This window comes from Hydra viridissima, unplaced genomic scaffold, assembly GCF_058129835.1.
Source record: "Hydra viridissima isolate aposymbiotic clone 2 unplaced genomic scaffold, HvirCarnegie_v1 scaffold_16, whole genome shotgun sequence".
NCBI lineage: Eukaryota > Metazoa > Cnidaria > Hydrozoa > Anthoathecata > Hydridae > Hydra > Hydra viridissima.
The window spans coordinates 5,733,040-5,751,627 of NW_028324315.1; the positions used below are offsets into that span (position 1 = coordinate 5,733,040).

Below are 18,588 nucleotides of genomic sequence, written 5' to 3' on the forward strand. Positions count from 1 at the left end.
TGATATTATCGGGAACGTTTTTAATGTCAAAGATGATTCTCTAAAGCAAGAAGGTTACTGCAATACGTTTATAAAGAAGATCAATGCACTTCAGTGATTGAACTGGGAGTCATTGTCTTTAAAATCGTGTTTTTGGTGCGTTTTTCGTTTTAGTTATTTATTTGTTCAAATATATTTGAACAAATTATTTATATTTATTTTTATATTTATTTTAGTTATTTATTTGTTCAAATATATCAGTATATTGACTTCTTTGCAAATTTTTTAAGTTTTCTTGGAATATTTCTTGCACATCGTATTGATAAAGATAATTTTTAAAATAAAGTGATTGATTTTTGATTAAGCATGAGGTGGCTCAAAACGCTACACTACGTAAACACCCTTTTACAGATTTGTTTTGATGTTTTTTATACAATAATTACAGGGAGCTCATTTCTACACCCAAAAGATCTTGCTACAAAAACCGGTTCCTATAGAATAATATTTCGGAATATTTATTATAGTTTTCTATATTATTTGAAAGCTAAACATAGTAGTTACAACCTTCGTTAGTTTCAGTTCGTTGTATGTATGACTCGGCTGTCTCCAGTTTTAACACCTTGTACTACTGCGTATCTCTTAAAGCTTAAGACATTTCTGGAATCGAGTTTGCGAAAAGAGTTTTTAGAAACTAAATTTCCAGGACAATACCGAATAAAACATCTTTCTGAAGAAACATTTGTTAAAGAAATTTCGGCGTAAAACGTCCTAAAATTTTTATCATAGGCTTCTATAAAAGAAATACAGTACTGCTCAAAAATTTAGCACACATTAGATTTAAGTTGCGTTTTTTTTTCTTTAAAAATGAAATAAAAGTAAAAAACAAGAAATTTAAAAAAACTAAACATTTATTTGACTTTTTTAATTACATTAGGAGAAAAAAAAATAAAAAAAAAAAAGTCTATCACTAAATATCTTTAATCAAAGTTAGTATATAAAAAAAATGTTAAAAAAAAGCTGCTCATAAGTTTAGCACAACTGGATTTAAGTTTGCTTTAATAGCAAGATCAATACGGGATATGTCCACCTTTGTTCTTTATGCATTGCTCACATCTTTTAATTGAATCGAAAAGTTTTTGCCAATAATCAGTTAATAAGCTGTCGAACGACTCATTCAAACTTTCCCTAAGATGTTCAGCTGATGTTACGGGAGCTTTAGTGAGTTTGCGGTCCAGTACAGTCCATATATTTCTGATTGGATTAAGGTTAGGTGATCTAGCTGGCCACTGAAGTACCTTAATGTTGTTTTCTTGAACCCAAATAGTCACCGTTTTGCCTTGTGACAAGGAGCGTTGTCTTGTTGAAACTGCCACTCCGACTCATCGCTAAAAAAGATGTCTCTAGTCGGGATTAAATGATTTTCAAGCGTTTCGATATATTTATGTTGATCCATACAACCATCGTATAAGTACCAGAGACCTGGGCCGTCATAAGTGATACAACCCCATACGCTTACCGAACCTCCACCACCTTGTAATCGCGGCACAATGAAGCGACTACGAAACATCTCATTATAGTCTTCGGATAATCACTTTGTTCTTTCGGTTAATAACTGTAAAGTTTGATTCTTCACTGAATATTATTCTTCTTAGTTCATAATTAGTCATTTTTAAAATAGCTCTACAAAATTTGATACGTTTTAACCGATCAATTGATTTAAGCAGTGGTTTTTTAGAAGCAACGTAGCAACAAAGTTTTCGATCAATCAATCTTCTATTTACAGTTTGTCTTGAGATATGATTTTTTAGAGCAATTAAAAGACAATAGAAGTGCAAGTGTGCTAAACTTATGAGCAGCTTTTTTACACCGCTTTAATTAGCGTTCTCTGTTTAAGTTAAAAATAGATGGTTAAATTAACGTAATTTTTTTTCTATTTTTTTTTTTTCTATATAAGGTTTGTTTTAATTAACTGTAAATAAAAAAGAAACAGAAAAGGCATAAGAAGTTTACCGCCTAAAAATACAATTAAAAGAAGAAAAATGAAACTTAGACTTTATGTGTGCTAAATTTTTGAGCAGAATTGTAGAAGCCTATAATAAAAATTTTAGGATGACTATGTACAAAGATACCAATTTCTATTAACACCTCTACCTCTTTCCTATTCCTCTCCCCTAAAAAACCTTTAATAATAATTTTTCTTTAATAATTTATCTTTTCTTAGAATGAATTTTTTAATCTCTTCTTAATGCAGTTGATAATAATTTGTTTAAATATTTTACGCGAATCTTATAGATGCATCTTCAGAAAACTTTAATGGATTAGACGTGATTTTAGTTCATTACAAGTCATTAATTTACAAGTCATGCTTGTAAAATAATCATCCTAAAATTCTTAACACCTAAAAGTACTTTTTATATTGTAGTGGTTACAAGATATATGGCTACTACAGATGCCACCAAATGTAAATACAAAATAAATACAAAAGGTATCTTTTTATATCTTATATATCTTTTTCTCATTTTCTTATTATAAGGCTTTTTAAAAGATTATGAGGTTTCGAAGGATTGTGCACATACGGATGTGGATATGTTTTAATGTTCTTTAAAATGAAAGTACTCGAACTTAATTTTACTTTGCGTGTACTTTTTTTGCGCGCGATTTTTCTGCTAATTCTAATATTGACGTGGTTTTCTCATAGATGAGGCTACTGATAATGTCAAATTTAAAAATTAACCTCTAAAATCAACTATTATGTTTAAAGTTATTTTATATTTGGTTTCCATCCGCGCGAGTGGTATGCGAAATGATAATGATTTCTTGTTCAGATTTTTCATTTGAACAGTTTTCATTTTGACAAAAAGGCTTTCACTTCCAAGATAAATTTTAAGGGGTTGTGCCACCTTAAATAATAAACAATCGATAATATTATTAAAATACATTCTTTGAATGCTAAACATCTTTCATCCACACAATTCTATACACTATTTTGATGAATTCTAAATGTTTTTAAAGATCGATTTTTTTTCAAAAACTTTGCTGTAAGAGGAAATTTTCTAAACATTGACTCATTCATTTCAACTTTTTTAGCTATGAGGTTCTAAACATATTATTACCAATATTATTAATATTGTTATTACTACTACTACTACTATTACTACTCTACTACTATTATTATTGTTATCCGATCAGAAGGTGAAGTTCTGGTAAAATTTAACTTCACATTCTAAATATGTAATAATAATCTTTTATCCTTTTTAAAATGACAAATTTGTGATAAATTTTGAATTTATTTACGATATACATTGTACTTATTTATTGATATCTTGTATTCTTTCATTCATTTCACCGGAAATCAGTTCGTTGTGATCATTCGAAGGTTAAAATTCTCTGATCACTTTGATAATTGTTTAGCTTTTTTATCTATGTCAGTTACTTTTATTTAAATAATTTTGATCTGTTCTGAGGAAGGTTTGTAGTTCCTAGACTTGCTCTTGATCAGAATAAATTTCTTTAAGAAGAGAAGAAGCTACTTGTTCCTTTATTTTTTTGGAAACTTTAGAAAAAAAAATTGCTCTCAGCAAAATTTGTGTTTGTCTTAAAAGGTAATTATTTGTGGAATTTACCTTTAGCGATTTCACAGAAGCATGTTTGACATAGAATAAGTGCTAAACTAGTTCCCCTTTTTATACTTTTATTTAGAAAATCTATTTCTTCCAATACTGCATATACTGCATAATATTGACCAATCTCTAGAGGTAGACAAATTAGCATTTTTCCATTATAGAGTAATTTTATCTGCGATACTTTCATCAGCTTTACAGAGATTTAAGTTTTTCTTACAACCAGGGCACAATCCTGTAGGGTAGGCTAAGTCTTTCAGTCTTGCAGAATACTTGAACAAGAACTTCCAAATTTTTATTAACTAGAATGCATTTGTCGTACTTTTCAAGGCAGCAGTAGCAGATGATCTTTTGAAAAAGTACATAATCTCGTTTAAATTAACATTTTCCATTCTTTTTAGAGAACTGAGGAGTCTTAGTATTTTATATATTATATATCTATAATAAAAGAAAAGTTAAAAGTATTTGATCAAAAATATAAGCAGCTTTCTTAATAAATGTTTTTTGACCAACTTAGAGAATTTAGAGCATCATCGTAGCAATTATTTCAATAAAGTTCAAACATTTCTGAAAGAAGAATGAACAACCGAATTAAATTTTTATGCTAATCAAATGTAATATTTTATTATTTGTATTATGCATTATTAATATAATATATTTATATCATATAAAATGAATAATATGATATAATATAAATAATATAATATAAATATATTAATATATATATATATATATATATATATATATATATATATATATATATATATATATATATATATATATATATATATATATATTTAATGAAAAAAATGACTTTTCAGGCGAATTTTTTATTCCAGTTTTATAAAAATGTGATTTTTATAAAGATGGAAATGAAGTGTCCAGATGCCCCTCTTACTTTTTTTATCAACTTTTTTTGGGGTACTCTGAGTGTAGGGTACTTAAACCTTAAATTTCTGAACTGTGGAGATGATATTTTTACAAAGTATAACAGACCCCTTAAATTAAAAAAGATTATGAAAAACCCCAAAATGATTTATTCAAGTATTTTACACAATGGGGCCTTTTTCCCCTTCTCTTGCAAAAAATTTGTTCGAAAAATTATTGTTTTTACAAAGTACACTACAAAATTTATTTAAACTCAAGGAAGTTTTACTTAAGAATATTATAAATATTTTAATGCGTTTTATGAAAAAAAAATAACGAAAACAAATCTCATCAGATTTTAAGTAATATATATGTGTTGGATTTAATAAAAAAACGATTATAAAAAGTTGTAAAAAAAACTAACAACTTTTAGATATATTTATCAAACTTTTCTAGGTAAGAAGGGGAAGCATTAGTAGGGGAGACCGGGGCTAGTTGCAACAGTGGTAAGTTGCAACATTGGGGTTTAAAGAATGGTTTTTATAAGTTTTTCCTAAATTTTTCTTAAATAATATAACTATAACTTTAACACGTCAGCTGTAAAAAATTTCAAAAGTTATTGATATTTTTTTTTTCGATATAAAATTCTAAATTTCGTTTTTGAAGTTTTTTTTGGGTTTTACTTTAAACTTTGAGGTATATGACCATAATAAAGTAATGGTAGGTTGAAAAAATTTTTTTCAAACACGAAAAGCTAAAAAAAAATGGATTTTTTTAATATAGATAATTATATGAAATGGTTAGAGTGATTATGATGCCTATGGGGTAAGTTGCATCAAATTCTTGGGGTAAGTTGAATCATAAATTAGCTGCGGGTTTTGTTAATTTTACGCACTTTTCTTGTTTTTTCTAAAATAATGGACGTTTATTTTATATAACAGCGTAACAATAAACGAAAACCAAAGTTTTATGATAAAGATATGTTTATATAAGTTGTATATGTATATAATATATATGAGGCATATGTATATATATATATATATATGTATATTTATTTACGTATTACATATTATGTATCTATATATGTATTATATATAAATTTATACAAATTATTCACATAACATACATGTATATATATATATATATATATATATATATATATATATTTATATATATATATATATATATATATATATATATATATATATAATATATAATACATAAATATTTACACATGTATTTCATATATATTATATACATATACAACTTATATAAACTTATCTTCATCATAAAATTTTTGTTTTAAATTTATATATATATATATATATATATATATATATATATATATATATATATATATATATATATATATATATATATATATATATATATAAAGAATTTTTTTTTTTCAAAAAGAGTTTTTAGTTTACTAAACAACTCAGGTATATGTGAAGTGTAGCATAATAAATTTTATTGCAGCTCAAGGAAAATACTACTTTCTTTTATTGTAATTATAAAATTTTTGTTGCCAAACAGAAATTACAGATTAACTAGTAATTTTTCTGTGAACTCTGCAAGGCTTATAATTTTAGAGTATTGTGTTGCAACTTACCCCGTTTACTGTTGCAACTTGCCCCGATGCGGGGTAAGTTGCAAAATCTTTTTTTTCATTTTTGTTTCACTATCGCGGAATAACTAAGTTTTATATTACATTTATCAATGTTGGATTAATACGTCACTAAGATCTATTTTATAACCCTGAAAAAAAGTTTCAAAAATATTAAAGTTTAAGGAGATAAATGCAGTCTTTTAAATTTTGTTGCAACTAGCCCCGGTCTCCCCTACAGGGTGAGCATTGGTACACAGGACAATAATTAGCTTTTTAAATCAATTTTAGCTTTTGAATACAGATACCAAATATTGTTTATAATCACTTCTTCTACAGAAAATATTTTATGTTTTAAGCATTTGTTACCTGTAAATTTACCTTTTTTTATTTTGCCGCTTTGTTGATTTTTATCACGTTTAACTGTATGGTAAATTCGCTACTTTTTTGAATGTTAATTAATGTTTTTTTTGAATGTTTATTAATGTTTTAAAAAAGATAATTAAAAAGTGAAAAGTTTTTTGTAAAAGAAAAAAAATTTCACTTTGAAGTACCCACTGGTAAAGGATGAGGATTGGTACATTGAAATCGGGAAGCAAATCTTTATCAGATAATCATTTTGCTGGAGTAGACTGGATGAAAGGATTCATGAGAAGGCATCCATCACTTAGTTTATACAAACATGAAAACGCAAGCCAATCATGAGCAACATGCTTTAATCAGTTCGATTTATCTGAATTTTTTGTAAGCTATGAAAAGGCATTGCGGAAACATAAAGTTCTACCCAACCGCGTTTTTAATACAGATAAAACCGCGTTTTTATTACAGATAAAACCGCGTTTTTAATATAGATAAAACGGGAGTATAAACTGTAATACAAGCTCCTCTATTAATTGCTCCTAAGGGAATAAAAAAGTTAGTAAAATCTGTATCCGCAGAACAATGAGAAATGCTCATATTTTGTGCCATAGTTAGAGCAACTAACAGCACATTCCCACCTGTTTTTATATTTCCATGAGTTCGCTTTAAAAAATAATTTTTAAACGGACCACCAGAGGGTAGATTAGGATTAGCAAATCCTTCTGGGGGATTTTTCTACAGTGTGAAATAATTTCTTGTATGCGTTTTTTTCTTTTTCATATTTACATTTTTTTTTTATATATTTATAAAATATTTGGTTGGTTTTAAAATGTGTTTTAACTTTCATTCAAATTGCACTTTTTTTTTTAATTTTTTAATGTATTAATGTAAACACATTGTGTACAAATGCTCCTCTAGATGAGTACTAATGCTCCCCATTTAAGGGAGCATTGGCACAAAAAAAAATGTTTAGAAAATTCAAAAGTGTTGTACTTAATCAATAATATATCTGAATATAATATATAATAAATTATATTAAAATGTTGCTAATACATTTAAAAAGTAGCAAAAATTATTTGTTTCCAATTTTTTCTGAAATTGCTTTTGTTTTTTAGTTGATTATCAAAACGTACTAATGTTCCCCCTCTTCCCTATTAGTTTGTAATGTTCCCCCTCTTCCCTATTAGTTTTAAAAGTTTGCATTTTAATTTTATAAAATTTAATCCTAGGGTCGTTCTTCTTAGGCCGTTCCTTCCTAGGATAGTTAATTGCCCAGGACAAAAAGTTCTATAGAACTTCTATAAACTTTTGAAACATATGGCCTATAGAAATTCTATAGAAATTCTATAGAACTTCTATAGAATGTCTATTAATTTCTTTAGAAATTCCTATTGAACTTTTTTTTTTTACATATATTGATATAAAAAAAAAAATTTATAGCAAGTTCTATAGAAACTAATAGACATTCTATAGAATTTCTATAGAATTTCTATAGGCCATATGTTTCTAAAGTTTATAGAAGTTTTATAGAACTTTTTTTCCTGGGTGTTCCTCTTTTTCTGGTCGTAAAAAATCATAATTTCTAGCTTAAAAATTTTTCGAGCAAATTTTAATTCATTCATTAACTTCATGCATAGACTCAATAAAACTGCATCTTCTAGAAGAAGCATCTTCCAAAGATTTTTCCATCATACATTTACTTATTTAACTATATCTCTCATCATACTCAAAATCACACATTTGATGAACAAGATGAATTTCTTATGAAAAAGATATATAAAAAAGTCATATGCATTAGTAATAATCAAATATGATTCAGATTTTTAGAAAAATTAATAACTAAAATAGTTCGCAAAATGAATTCGCCATTTTTCTCCGCTTTAAACAGATTTCTATATCATTTTTAGTGCGCAATGTTGATGGATGATTAATTCCTAAAATATCAGTTTGTATTTTATCAAGTTGATAATAAATTTCTAAAGTTTCATCATATTTTCTCATTCCATACAAACAGTTTGCTATATTATTTTTTGAATCAAATGTTGAGGTGTGATTGGCTCCTAAAATATCAGTTCGTATTTTATTAACTTGATAATAAATTTCTAAAGCTTCATTATATTTTCCCATTCTATTCAAGCAGTTTGCTATATTATTTTTTGAAGCCAATGTTGATGGATGATTAATTCCAAAAGTATCAGTTCGTAATTTATCAACTTGATAGTAAATTTTTAAAGCTTCATTGTATTTTCCCATTCTATACAAACTATATGCTATATCATTTTTCGTGCGCAATGTTGATGGGTGGTTAATTTCTAAAATATCAGTTTGCATTTTATCAACTTGATAATTAATTTCTAAAGCTTCGTTACATTTTCCCATATCATTCAAACAGGTTGCTATATTAGCTTTTGTTACTAAAGTTATTAGATGCTCTGCTCCATAAAATTCTACGTTATAATTTTGAATGGCATCAAGTATATTTATTGCTTCTTGAAAAAAGCCTTTATTTGACAGAAATGTCCGGATTTTCTCACCCTGTTGATGAAACGCTTCAAGCATTTCTGATTTGTTAACAAGACACATGTGAACAAAGTGGTTATAAAATTGCTGCCCATCATCAATGTGTTCATTTACCTCTTCCAACTGTAATCTTAAAAACTCGACAATATTTTGGCTGCATATTTCTGCTATTTGTTTGCATTTTTGCAAATATTTACACGCTAACTGTGTTATTTCGTGCATCGCATACCTTTCATTGTTACCTTCGAGACAATCAAGCAATGAATAACTTACTAGCATTCTTATTGCGCCATATATTGAATAGTCATCTTTTATTTTCAGGTGCTTTGAGATTCCGTGAATAAATTTTTTTGTAATCAGTCGACCATCGCAGTATGATAAATGGTTTAATATTTCTACGGCTTTTTCATGCGAAGTTTCCATTTGAATTAAAACTAAGTTGATTAATATTATTGGCGACTTTGTTTCCGTTTCAGTGGGGATACTTTCTTCAAGCATTTCAATGGGATTTGATCGAAAAAGATCTAAATATTCCTGCAAAGAAACTCTATTGGTGTTTATATACAAAATTGCTTTGTTTATGGCGAATGGATAATACCAAAGTACTTCTGTTATTTCTTTTATTTCTTCATCGCCATCGTTCGTTTTAATATTTCTTTTCATGAAAAGAAAAGCATCTTGTTTCGAGAAAGGATTAATTTGCACTTGATGAATATCGGATGACCATAATTTCCATTGTGACGTCACTAAAGTAAAGGCGCTTTTTTTATTAGACACGTATTCTTCAAAATTCTCGGAGCTTTTATCATCAACGTTGTCAAAGATGAATAATGTTTTTTCTTTTTCAAAATAGTTATGTATTTTTCTAGAGAGTTCTCCGTTGTCGAATATATTGCCTAGGGAATCTTTTATGCTTAACCCTAAAAGATGGCAGAGGTTGCTTATAGAAACTTGTAATTTGTTTGATGCTGCATCCACCCACACAATTCTTTCAAAATACTCGTTGTAAGTTGCTGCATACTTTCTGGCAAGCTGAGTTTTGCCTACTCCAGACATTCCAGTTAAAACCGTGATTGATTTACCTGACTCGTTACTTTCGCAAACGCGTTTGTGAATTTGATAAAGCTCGTCGTCACGTGAAAAGAAATTTTTTATCGGCGGTAAGACACCTAACCTTGAGTGTCTGGATATTAATTCTATAATACAAAAACATAGTATTTTTAACCACGCAATAAATTTGTTGAAGATTGTTTAGAAATTAGTTAAACGGCAGCCGAAAAGTTCAGCAACGAGAGAGCCCTTAAAGTTAGCGCTGAATATATGAAGTTTTAAAAACATACTTCGTTCGCATTCACTGACCAAATCTTTTCGATTGCAAAACAGTAATCCATCTTTCACATCTCGCCATTTTTTTGATGGGTTGTTCTTATGCCAATGGTTTATTATCTGTACGGTTTGTTCTCTCGTAGTTTCAAATTTATTTTTTACATCATCGATTGCTGAGTCATCAACCAATAGAAATTGAGCAAACTTTTCCCAATCATAAGTCAGCAAATCTGCAAGAGTAGTAAATACGTCTGGTGGAAGTTTTTTCACTAAAAAAGATGGTTGTTTTGTGAAAATTGAATATCCGTCACAAATGGGAGCCTTAAAAAATAGATAATTACCCTTAATGTCATCGAACCCGTTCTCCATGACAACGTGTTCTTTTAAAGCCGTCCTATGAAAAAGAAGTCCGTAATTGGTAATAGTGAAATTCACTAAAACACTCTTAAATACGTCAGCAAAATATTTTAGCGGGAAATAAATGAGTATAAGGAACCCCGTGCGGCGTCAAACTAAACCAGGAGAGTTTTTTTTCAGTCAAATATTCCGTTTCATACTTTAATAAGATATTTAAGAAACCCCATGAGCCGTTGAAGTCAAACGGTTTGGAAATGAAACAAAACAGTTTACCAAGTAAACCTCGTTTTAATGTTTTTTTGTGCTTCAGTAGGTGCTCCATATTTACCAATTAACTATTTACGTATTGCTTAAATGGCTTGACTTCTGGGTTTTCTGCATCTTAAAAACAAAAAAGATAGCAATGATCCATCTTTTCTACATTTTAAAGAAACAATAGCAGTTCTAAATGATGGAGTAATAGATTAAGATTTGCTTAATTTGAGACTTGAGTCACTATTTTGAATTAATGGTTAAAGCAAAATGTCGTTAGTTTTGAAGTAAAATTGTCGTTAGTTTTGAAGTAAACACGCACTTGAAAGCTCAATTGGCTAAGTTGAACTGTTCTTGAGTCGAAATTTATTTGTTAATAGACACTCAACGAATATTTGAAGGATGAGAGGTAAAAAAATCCAAGGATTATTAATTGCTATTAATAATCCTGGGATCTTTTTACCTCTCATCCTTCAACCTGTAATTTAAGAGAACTGAGAAACATTGATAAGAATTTTCGGATCTTTTAGATGCTGGAGCTTATGTTCTTATATTCTTTTTTCATTTTTTATATTCGTTTCAATCAAAATTACTGCAACTTTTTGACCGTAGAATATTTCAATTGTTCAGCAGTTTATTGGTGTAAAAGGAGAGTATTGATGATTTTTCAAAAACTTTTTAGTCGATACTAAGGCTTAATCTACCTAAAGCATTTTTATTTTGTGCTCTTCATTGGAAAAAATTTTTTTTTGACAAAGATTCAAATGAGGTTGAGATGACTTTATTTTACCCTTTCGTTGCATTTCCTTCATTTGACACAAAATAAGAAGCATTGTTGGTCTTAAGGTTACCGCTATAAAGGCAATTTCAATTATGTTCGAAAGTTTGTATCGTTTTAATAAAAAACTTTGATGTTAGTTTTAAATGCACCATCTTTTTAGACGTTTACCATCGTTCAACGTTCTGCTATTTACTTTAACTGAAAGTTCCTCACAATTATATAAAGAATCAACCGGAGGTTGTCTGCAAGAAGGAATAAAACCTCTTTTTAAAATGTTTCTTCGATAGCTTTAGGAAACATTCGATTCTGGAAATTTAGACTTGAATAAATTATGCGTAGCATTGATATCAAGTTTTTGCCATACGAAACTTATATTACCTGTTGGTAGAATTATATTACCTGTTGATAGAAATCTCTACAGAGTGCAAGAGCACTCTGTAGAGATTTCTACCCATTATATTGCGAGGTTAAAATTATTTTGTTCAATCTCCCAAATTAAAAGTCGGGAGAAAATGAGTTTTTAACTTTAGTAAATAATGGTTACTTTTAAAATATATTTTGTTTTTTAAATTAATAATATTTAATTTGTTTAAACAAATTATTTAGAAACATAAATTATTATTTCTTTAAATGTTTAAAGCTAAAATTTTAAGTTATTTTTACTTTTAGAAAAAAATGACAAATTTTCTCTCAAAGTTTAAAATTGGAGATAAAACAGGTTTTTATAGTGGTATGATTATACATATATATATATATATATATATATATATATATATATATATATATATATATATATATGTATTTATATATATAATTATACCACTTTAAAAACCTTTAAGTGAAGCTTATAGGAAATACTATATATCTCCTTAAATTTTAATTGGAGAAAAATATTACCAAATATTAATATTGCTTTTTCTAAGGTTCATATCTCAATATTACCAAACAAAGAATATAGCTGAGAAAGTATGAAAGTTGCTCTTGTTTTAAAATCTGTTGTACTCTGACCGACCTCAGAAAACGATGATCCCACCATCTCAAGCTCAAATGGGACAGTCTTCTATTTCGTCGCCTCCCCCTCAGTTGCAACATCAAACTACTTAGTCGCCTCCTCATGATAATCTTACATCGCGTGCCATATCTAATTTTTGAGTATTTTGTAGTTATAATGGTGAAAGCGAAAGCGTGTATATTAGCCATGTTTTAAAAGTTGCTACTGCACAATTAATTTTCCGTTGGAAAATAATTGTAGAGTTATTTGGCAATACTATGACCTAATAACATAAGAAGAGTAACGGAACATAATCTTTCATTATTGAAATATATTTATTGAGCAAAATTAGCAGCTTATTTAATCCAATTAAAAGAGCTTCCTCTAAAACTGTTTTCTGATGTTAAGTTTCTGGTATTGAATTTCTCACATTTAAGTTCTGATATTCAGTTACAAACTTTGTTATTATTATGAACTATTATTTATGTCTAATTTTTGCAAAATCATTCTTTCCCCTCTTTTTTTTTATTTTATTTTTTTATTTTTTATTTTTTTTTAATAATGAAACTGAAATTGGTGAAGAATCTGGTAACAAGTAACACAAGTAGAAAAAGATGACGTACCGGTTTATTATTTCATGCTCTGGTATCTCCATTTTTTTTACTACGAATATTCTTTTCTGCGAATTTTATGTGAACAGATCGTTGGTCGACGAAGCCAAGTTCGTTTGTACAGTTTTTTTTAACAAACCAGCACATTAAAGAAAATAAATAAATATAGAAAATTAAAACTTTAACCTCAACGCTTCATAGAAAAAAATTTTAATTGTGCAACATCAAACCATGAAAAACAAACAGAAAAAAAAAATCAAATTAATAAAGAAATTTGAATTGGTTTTAAAAAAAGATAATTTAAAAAAAAGTTCAAAAATTACCAAATAAGATCTGTGATGAATCAAACCGCGATCGGTGCGATCGTGTTTTTGTTGTTAAATTTTCACTTTACAAATAACTCTTTTGTATTGAATTATTTTATAAAAGCGTAAAGAATGTGGAACAAGGTATCCTGAACAAAACAGACAACTTGCCACTGAGGAGGATCGCCGAGAAATAGATTTTAAGACTTCATTTTAAAATTTAAATTAAGTTGGTTGGCTATGACATTGTTAACCAAATATCGGAATTTCCTTTTTTTCCGCGAAAATAAATAATAACGAACTTTAATTTGTTTTATTTGCTAAACAAACATTAAAATGTTTATTTTAAAAATCATTTCTTCAAATAAACAAGCGATAAGTTTAAATTTGAAGCGACAAGTTTCAGCCTGTAATGTTGACAATTATTTTTTGGGAACCTTTACACATCCCGTACCGCGATATTAATATTCCGTCCCGCGGAATTCATACTCCGTCGCTGCGCGTTGGAGTTTTTTGTCTTTGAACGGCACTGAAAGAAAAAAAAAATTTCAAAAATTAAAACATTCCTGAAACTTTGAAAAAAAAAGACCCTGATGAAAATGCAAAGAAGAAACGTCACCAAATAAGTAAAAGAAATTACATAAACAAACTAGGTATACCTGTCGGAGCGGATCACCATTTTAGGGTCTTTATGGTCCACTAAAATTAACAGTAAAGTAATAGATAATAAGGAATGGTTGAAAAGTAATTTAAAATGAAGATGTTCAAAACAGAAAGAATTAAATTTTTCTATTTTCAATGACCGATTAAAAACATTTTTTTTGACTGATTTAAAATTTTGAGGGGATACCTGAAAATGTTACGGACAAAAAAGTTGATGAGTCTTAAAGAACAAAGTCATGAATAAACATAAGTAAAATTTTTCGTAAAATAAGATAAATAAAAACTTGAGTAAAAAAGACAAAACATAAAAAAGAGTTAAAAAAACATTAATAAAGAAAAAAAAATATGAAAAACTTTAATGAAGAATATCAAAGAAAAATCTTAAGATAATTAAAGAAAAATTTCAAAAAGAAATTTTAAGAAGAAGCATAAAGAAAAAATAAAAAAAAGAAGTTTTAAGAAGAAATTTAAAGAAGAAAATTAAAGAAGAAATTATAAGAAGAAATTTGAAGAAGATATTTAAAAAAAAATTTTAAAAAGAAAGTTAAAGAAGAAATTTAAAGAAGAACTTTAAAGAAGAACTTTAAAGAAGAACTTTAAAGAAGAACTTTAAAGAAGAAAATTACAGAAAAAAACGTAAAGAAGAGACTTATTCCATTCATCAATAAGTATCATTCAGATGGTGCATATGTATTCTGGCCAGATTTAGCATCATCTCACTATGCAAAAACAGTAATTATGTACCTAAACAAGGAATACGTGCATTATGTTGAGAAAGCGGATAACCCTGCAAACTTGCCAGAATGTTGTCCTATCGAAAATTTTTGGACTATTTTGAAAGGCCTTGTTTACAAGAATAATTGGCATGCAGAAAATCTTAAAAAATTACGTTCTAGAATCAAGTATTGCCTTAATAAAGATGATTTTGAGCTCATATGGAGCCTAGCTCAGTCTATACCAGGCCTAGTTGATAAAGTCAGAAGAAATGGTTTAATTGAGAACAACTGATTATATATTTAAAAACTAGAATAAAAATACTTTCTAGAACATTTTTTCTTTTTGTTTTATCTTACTTCTTTAAAGAGATATGTGTCTTTAAATCCAGTCTCGTTTTTTAGTTGTCACCCGTTACATTTTTGAAATCTTTTGCTTTTTTCAAGTCTTTTCAAACAGCTTTAAAGGCTTCAAGACAAATTGGAAGTGAACCAAGTGAACAAAGGTTCCCACAATTTTATTAAATTTTGCAAGTCAATGTCACCCATGTGGATGGGTGACTACTTGCATGTGAATGCAAACCATAGAGAATGTTTACCAATTTCAAGTCACATGACACAACAAATGAACATTTTCAGGGCAAATCAAGGTCAAATGTTTCTTGACATTGTCATAATTTTCTGGTACATCATCAGCAACTGCAACAAAAAGTTGTCATTTCACACTGCTGTCTGCTGCAGTTTGGCAAGTCAAGGTCTTTTTGCTGTGTGGGCATAGAATAGGAGTATTTGTATTGAGCTCTTGAATGCCTAGACTGATTTTGAAATAGCCACCACCACCATCTAACCCCAGCCTGACAAGATGTTCTGAGTATATTTGTCTTTGTGTTAAGATTGCATTTTGTTTGATCCAGGATAATATCAGTTACACTCTGAGAAAAATAATTGGTAAATTGACTTAAAAGTTGCATAAGCTTTGCTCTATAATTTGGTTCAACAATTGATAGTTTTTAACTTGATTCAGAGTGGTGGCAAGTTTTTTAATGCCTAAATTAGATAACACAAAATAACACAAAATTATCTAATGCCTGAATTAGATAATTTTGTGTTTGACTGAAGTTGCATTAAATCCTCTACTGTTAACTTTGGCTTACTACCAAAAAGGTTTTTTGAGCAAGAGGGATCTAAAATTACATTAAAGTATTTTTGTAATGAATAGAGGACATATTTAAAATATTATTTGTATTTTCTAAAACTAAGAGTTTGAACTAATAATACTTCTTTTATTTCCAATATTAAAACAAATAACTTTTATTGAAGCAAAAATTATATGGTTTCTTTTTTTCTTAAATCCATCTCATAAAATATTGCTGAGTAATGTTAACTTAAAACTTGTTTAAGAGGAAGAGCTCTTCCACTTTTTGCCTGTGTGACTTTGATTGTACCATGTGGTGAAACATCTCTAGAAGTGATAACTGAAGATGCAATTTGTTCAACTGCTGTGGGGTCTGCTGAAGCAAGTTGGATCATGTTTTCTCTAAAGGTATATTGAGTGCAAATGTGTGTCAATCCTTTTCCAATTACTGTCAAGCAAAATGAGCATCGTCTTTCATTGTTTGCATGTTGAGAAGTGTTCAAATTTTCCAATGGGTGTTTTTCATTCAGCTTTGTATAGCTAATTTTGCAGATAAAGAAATCACAAATCTGAGCCCTTGCAGTGAGGCAAATGACTATTGTAGAAAATTGAAAAAGACTGACTCCCTCCATTGTGTTTTCTTTAAAGACTAATTCTCCAACTGTCACAAATGTCTTCAGGCACTCTTGTATCATGAAAGTTTATTTGACACAAATACTGCTCTTTGATTCTTCCAATCAGAAATGGTGTAAGAATGCAAATACACTGTTTCATACAAACCATACACACAGTGTTCCTGCAGTCTTCATGTGATTTTACTTTATTTGGGATTTTACTTTATTTGGGATTTTCAAACTAGCGAGCTTTGTTGTCATTTTATGCGCAAACTAAATGAACAACAGCAGTTTCCCAGAAATTTGATGAAAACACAATTTTTTAAATTCAACTAACCACAACACCAGAACAAAATTATTTATGGTTAATATAAATTAAAGTTCGATTTGAAAGATTTGATGGAACCCATATTTCTATTATCAAATTAAAAGTAAAATTTCATAATTCAAAAGAAAGAAGATTTATACTGTAAAAAATGAAAAATAAATGAAGCATTTAAACAATGTCTTAAAAAATGAGATTTTTTAAAATGATTTCTTTTTTCAGATGAAATAGTTCCATCAATTATATTACTCCCTCCAAAGGGTTTCTCTGGCCATATGTGAGTTCATTATTTAAATGGCATAGTTATCTCTCTCTTTTTTTTTTTTTTTTTTTTTTTTAAATGGATTTATGCAGTTTTTGCAGGCAGCATTTCAATTATTGTTTATTTTTTTGTTTATAATTGCTATTGTTTATTTTTATTGTATTTTAAAATTAACTTGGTGATATTTTTAAGTTTTTTTTCTTATTTATTATTGCTATTGTTTATTAGTTTTATTGTTTATTACTTCTGTCATAATTTGAAATTCTTTGTATTATTGTTGTTTATAAATTTTATTATATTTTAATGTTTTTTTTATTACTTCTTTATTACTTATTATTGTTGTTCTTTGTTATTTTTATTATATTTGTAAGTTTTTTATTACTATTTATTACTTAATGTTGTTAATATTTAACTTTTTTTATTATTATTATTATTATTATTTTTATTATTATTATTATTATTATTATTATTATTATTATTATTTTTATTATTATTATTATTACTATTATTATTATTATTATTATTATTATTATTATTATTATTATTATTATTATTATTATTATTATTATTATTATTATTATTATTATTATTATTATTATTATTATTATTATTATTATTATTATTATTATTATTATTATTATTATTATTATTATTATTATTATTATTATTATTATTATTATTATTATTATTATTATTATTATTATTATTATTATTATTATTATTATTATTATTATTATTATTATTATTATTATTATTATTATTATTATTATTATTATTATTATTATTATTATTATTATTATTATTATTATTATTATTATTATTATTATTGTTATTATTATTATTGTTATTGTTTATTATTTTTAGGATATTTTAAAAATTTTTGTATTACTTTTTATTGTTGTTTATAACTTATATTGCATTTTAAAGTTCTTGCTATTAATATAATTCTCATTGTTTGTTGATTTAATTATATTTTTAAAGGTTTTAATTTTCTTTTGATTCTTCTAAATTTTTTAAAATTATTTTTAGTTAATCTTCTGTATTATTTTTAGTTGTTCTTCTGTATTATTTTTAGTTGTACTTCTGTATTATTTTTAGTTGTTCTTCTGTATTATTATTGTATTTATATGTTTATATATACAATAATAATACAAAAGAACAACTAAATATAATACAGAAGAACAACTAAAACAACAACCTTTTTTTTTTCTGTTATTTTATTCACATCTACAGATGCTGTTTTTTTTTTTTTGTTTGTTTTTCAACCATAAAGATGCTGGTTTCAACTCCTCATTTAAATC

The 18,588-nt window shown here is 27.2% G+C and overlaps 1 protein-coding gene and 1 pseudogene across 3 annotated transcripts; both read right to left on the reverse strand.

Annotated features, from left to right (window-relative positions):
* Positions 1-3,458: 3,458 nt before the first annotated feature.
* On the reverse strand, positions 3,459-3,974 carry LOC149877709 (uncharacterized; annotated as a pseudogene).
* A 4,252-nt stretch (positions 3,975-8,226) lies between these two features.
* Positions 8,227-13,833, reverse strand: LOC149877710 (uncharacterized). 3 transcript variants are annotated; one of them, XM_090074383.1, is made up of 5 exons: positions 13,283-13,833; positions 10,909-11,010; positions 10,620-10,672; positions 10,293-10,547; positions 8,227-10,148 (listed from the first exon to the last, which is right to left on the reverse strand). In XM_090074383.1, the coding sequence occupies exons 3-5, from the start codon at positions 10,645-10,647 to the stop codon at positions 8,272-8,274; spliced, it is 2,160 nt and encodes a 719-aa protein (XP_089930509.1). In that variant the 5' UTR covers positions 10,648-10,672; positions 10,909-11,010; positions 13,283-13,833; the 3' UTR covers positions 8,227-8,271. The 3 variants fall into 3 exon arrangements, with proteins under 3 accessions (XP_089930509.1, XP_089930508.1, XP_089930507.1); XM_090074382.1 differs by having other exon boundaries at positions 10,909-11,016; XM_090074381.1 differs by lacking the exon at positions 10,909-11,010.
* Positions 13,834-18,588: the final 4,755 nt, after the last annotated feature.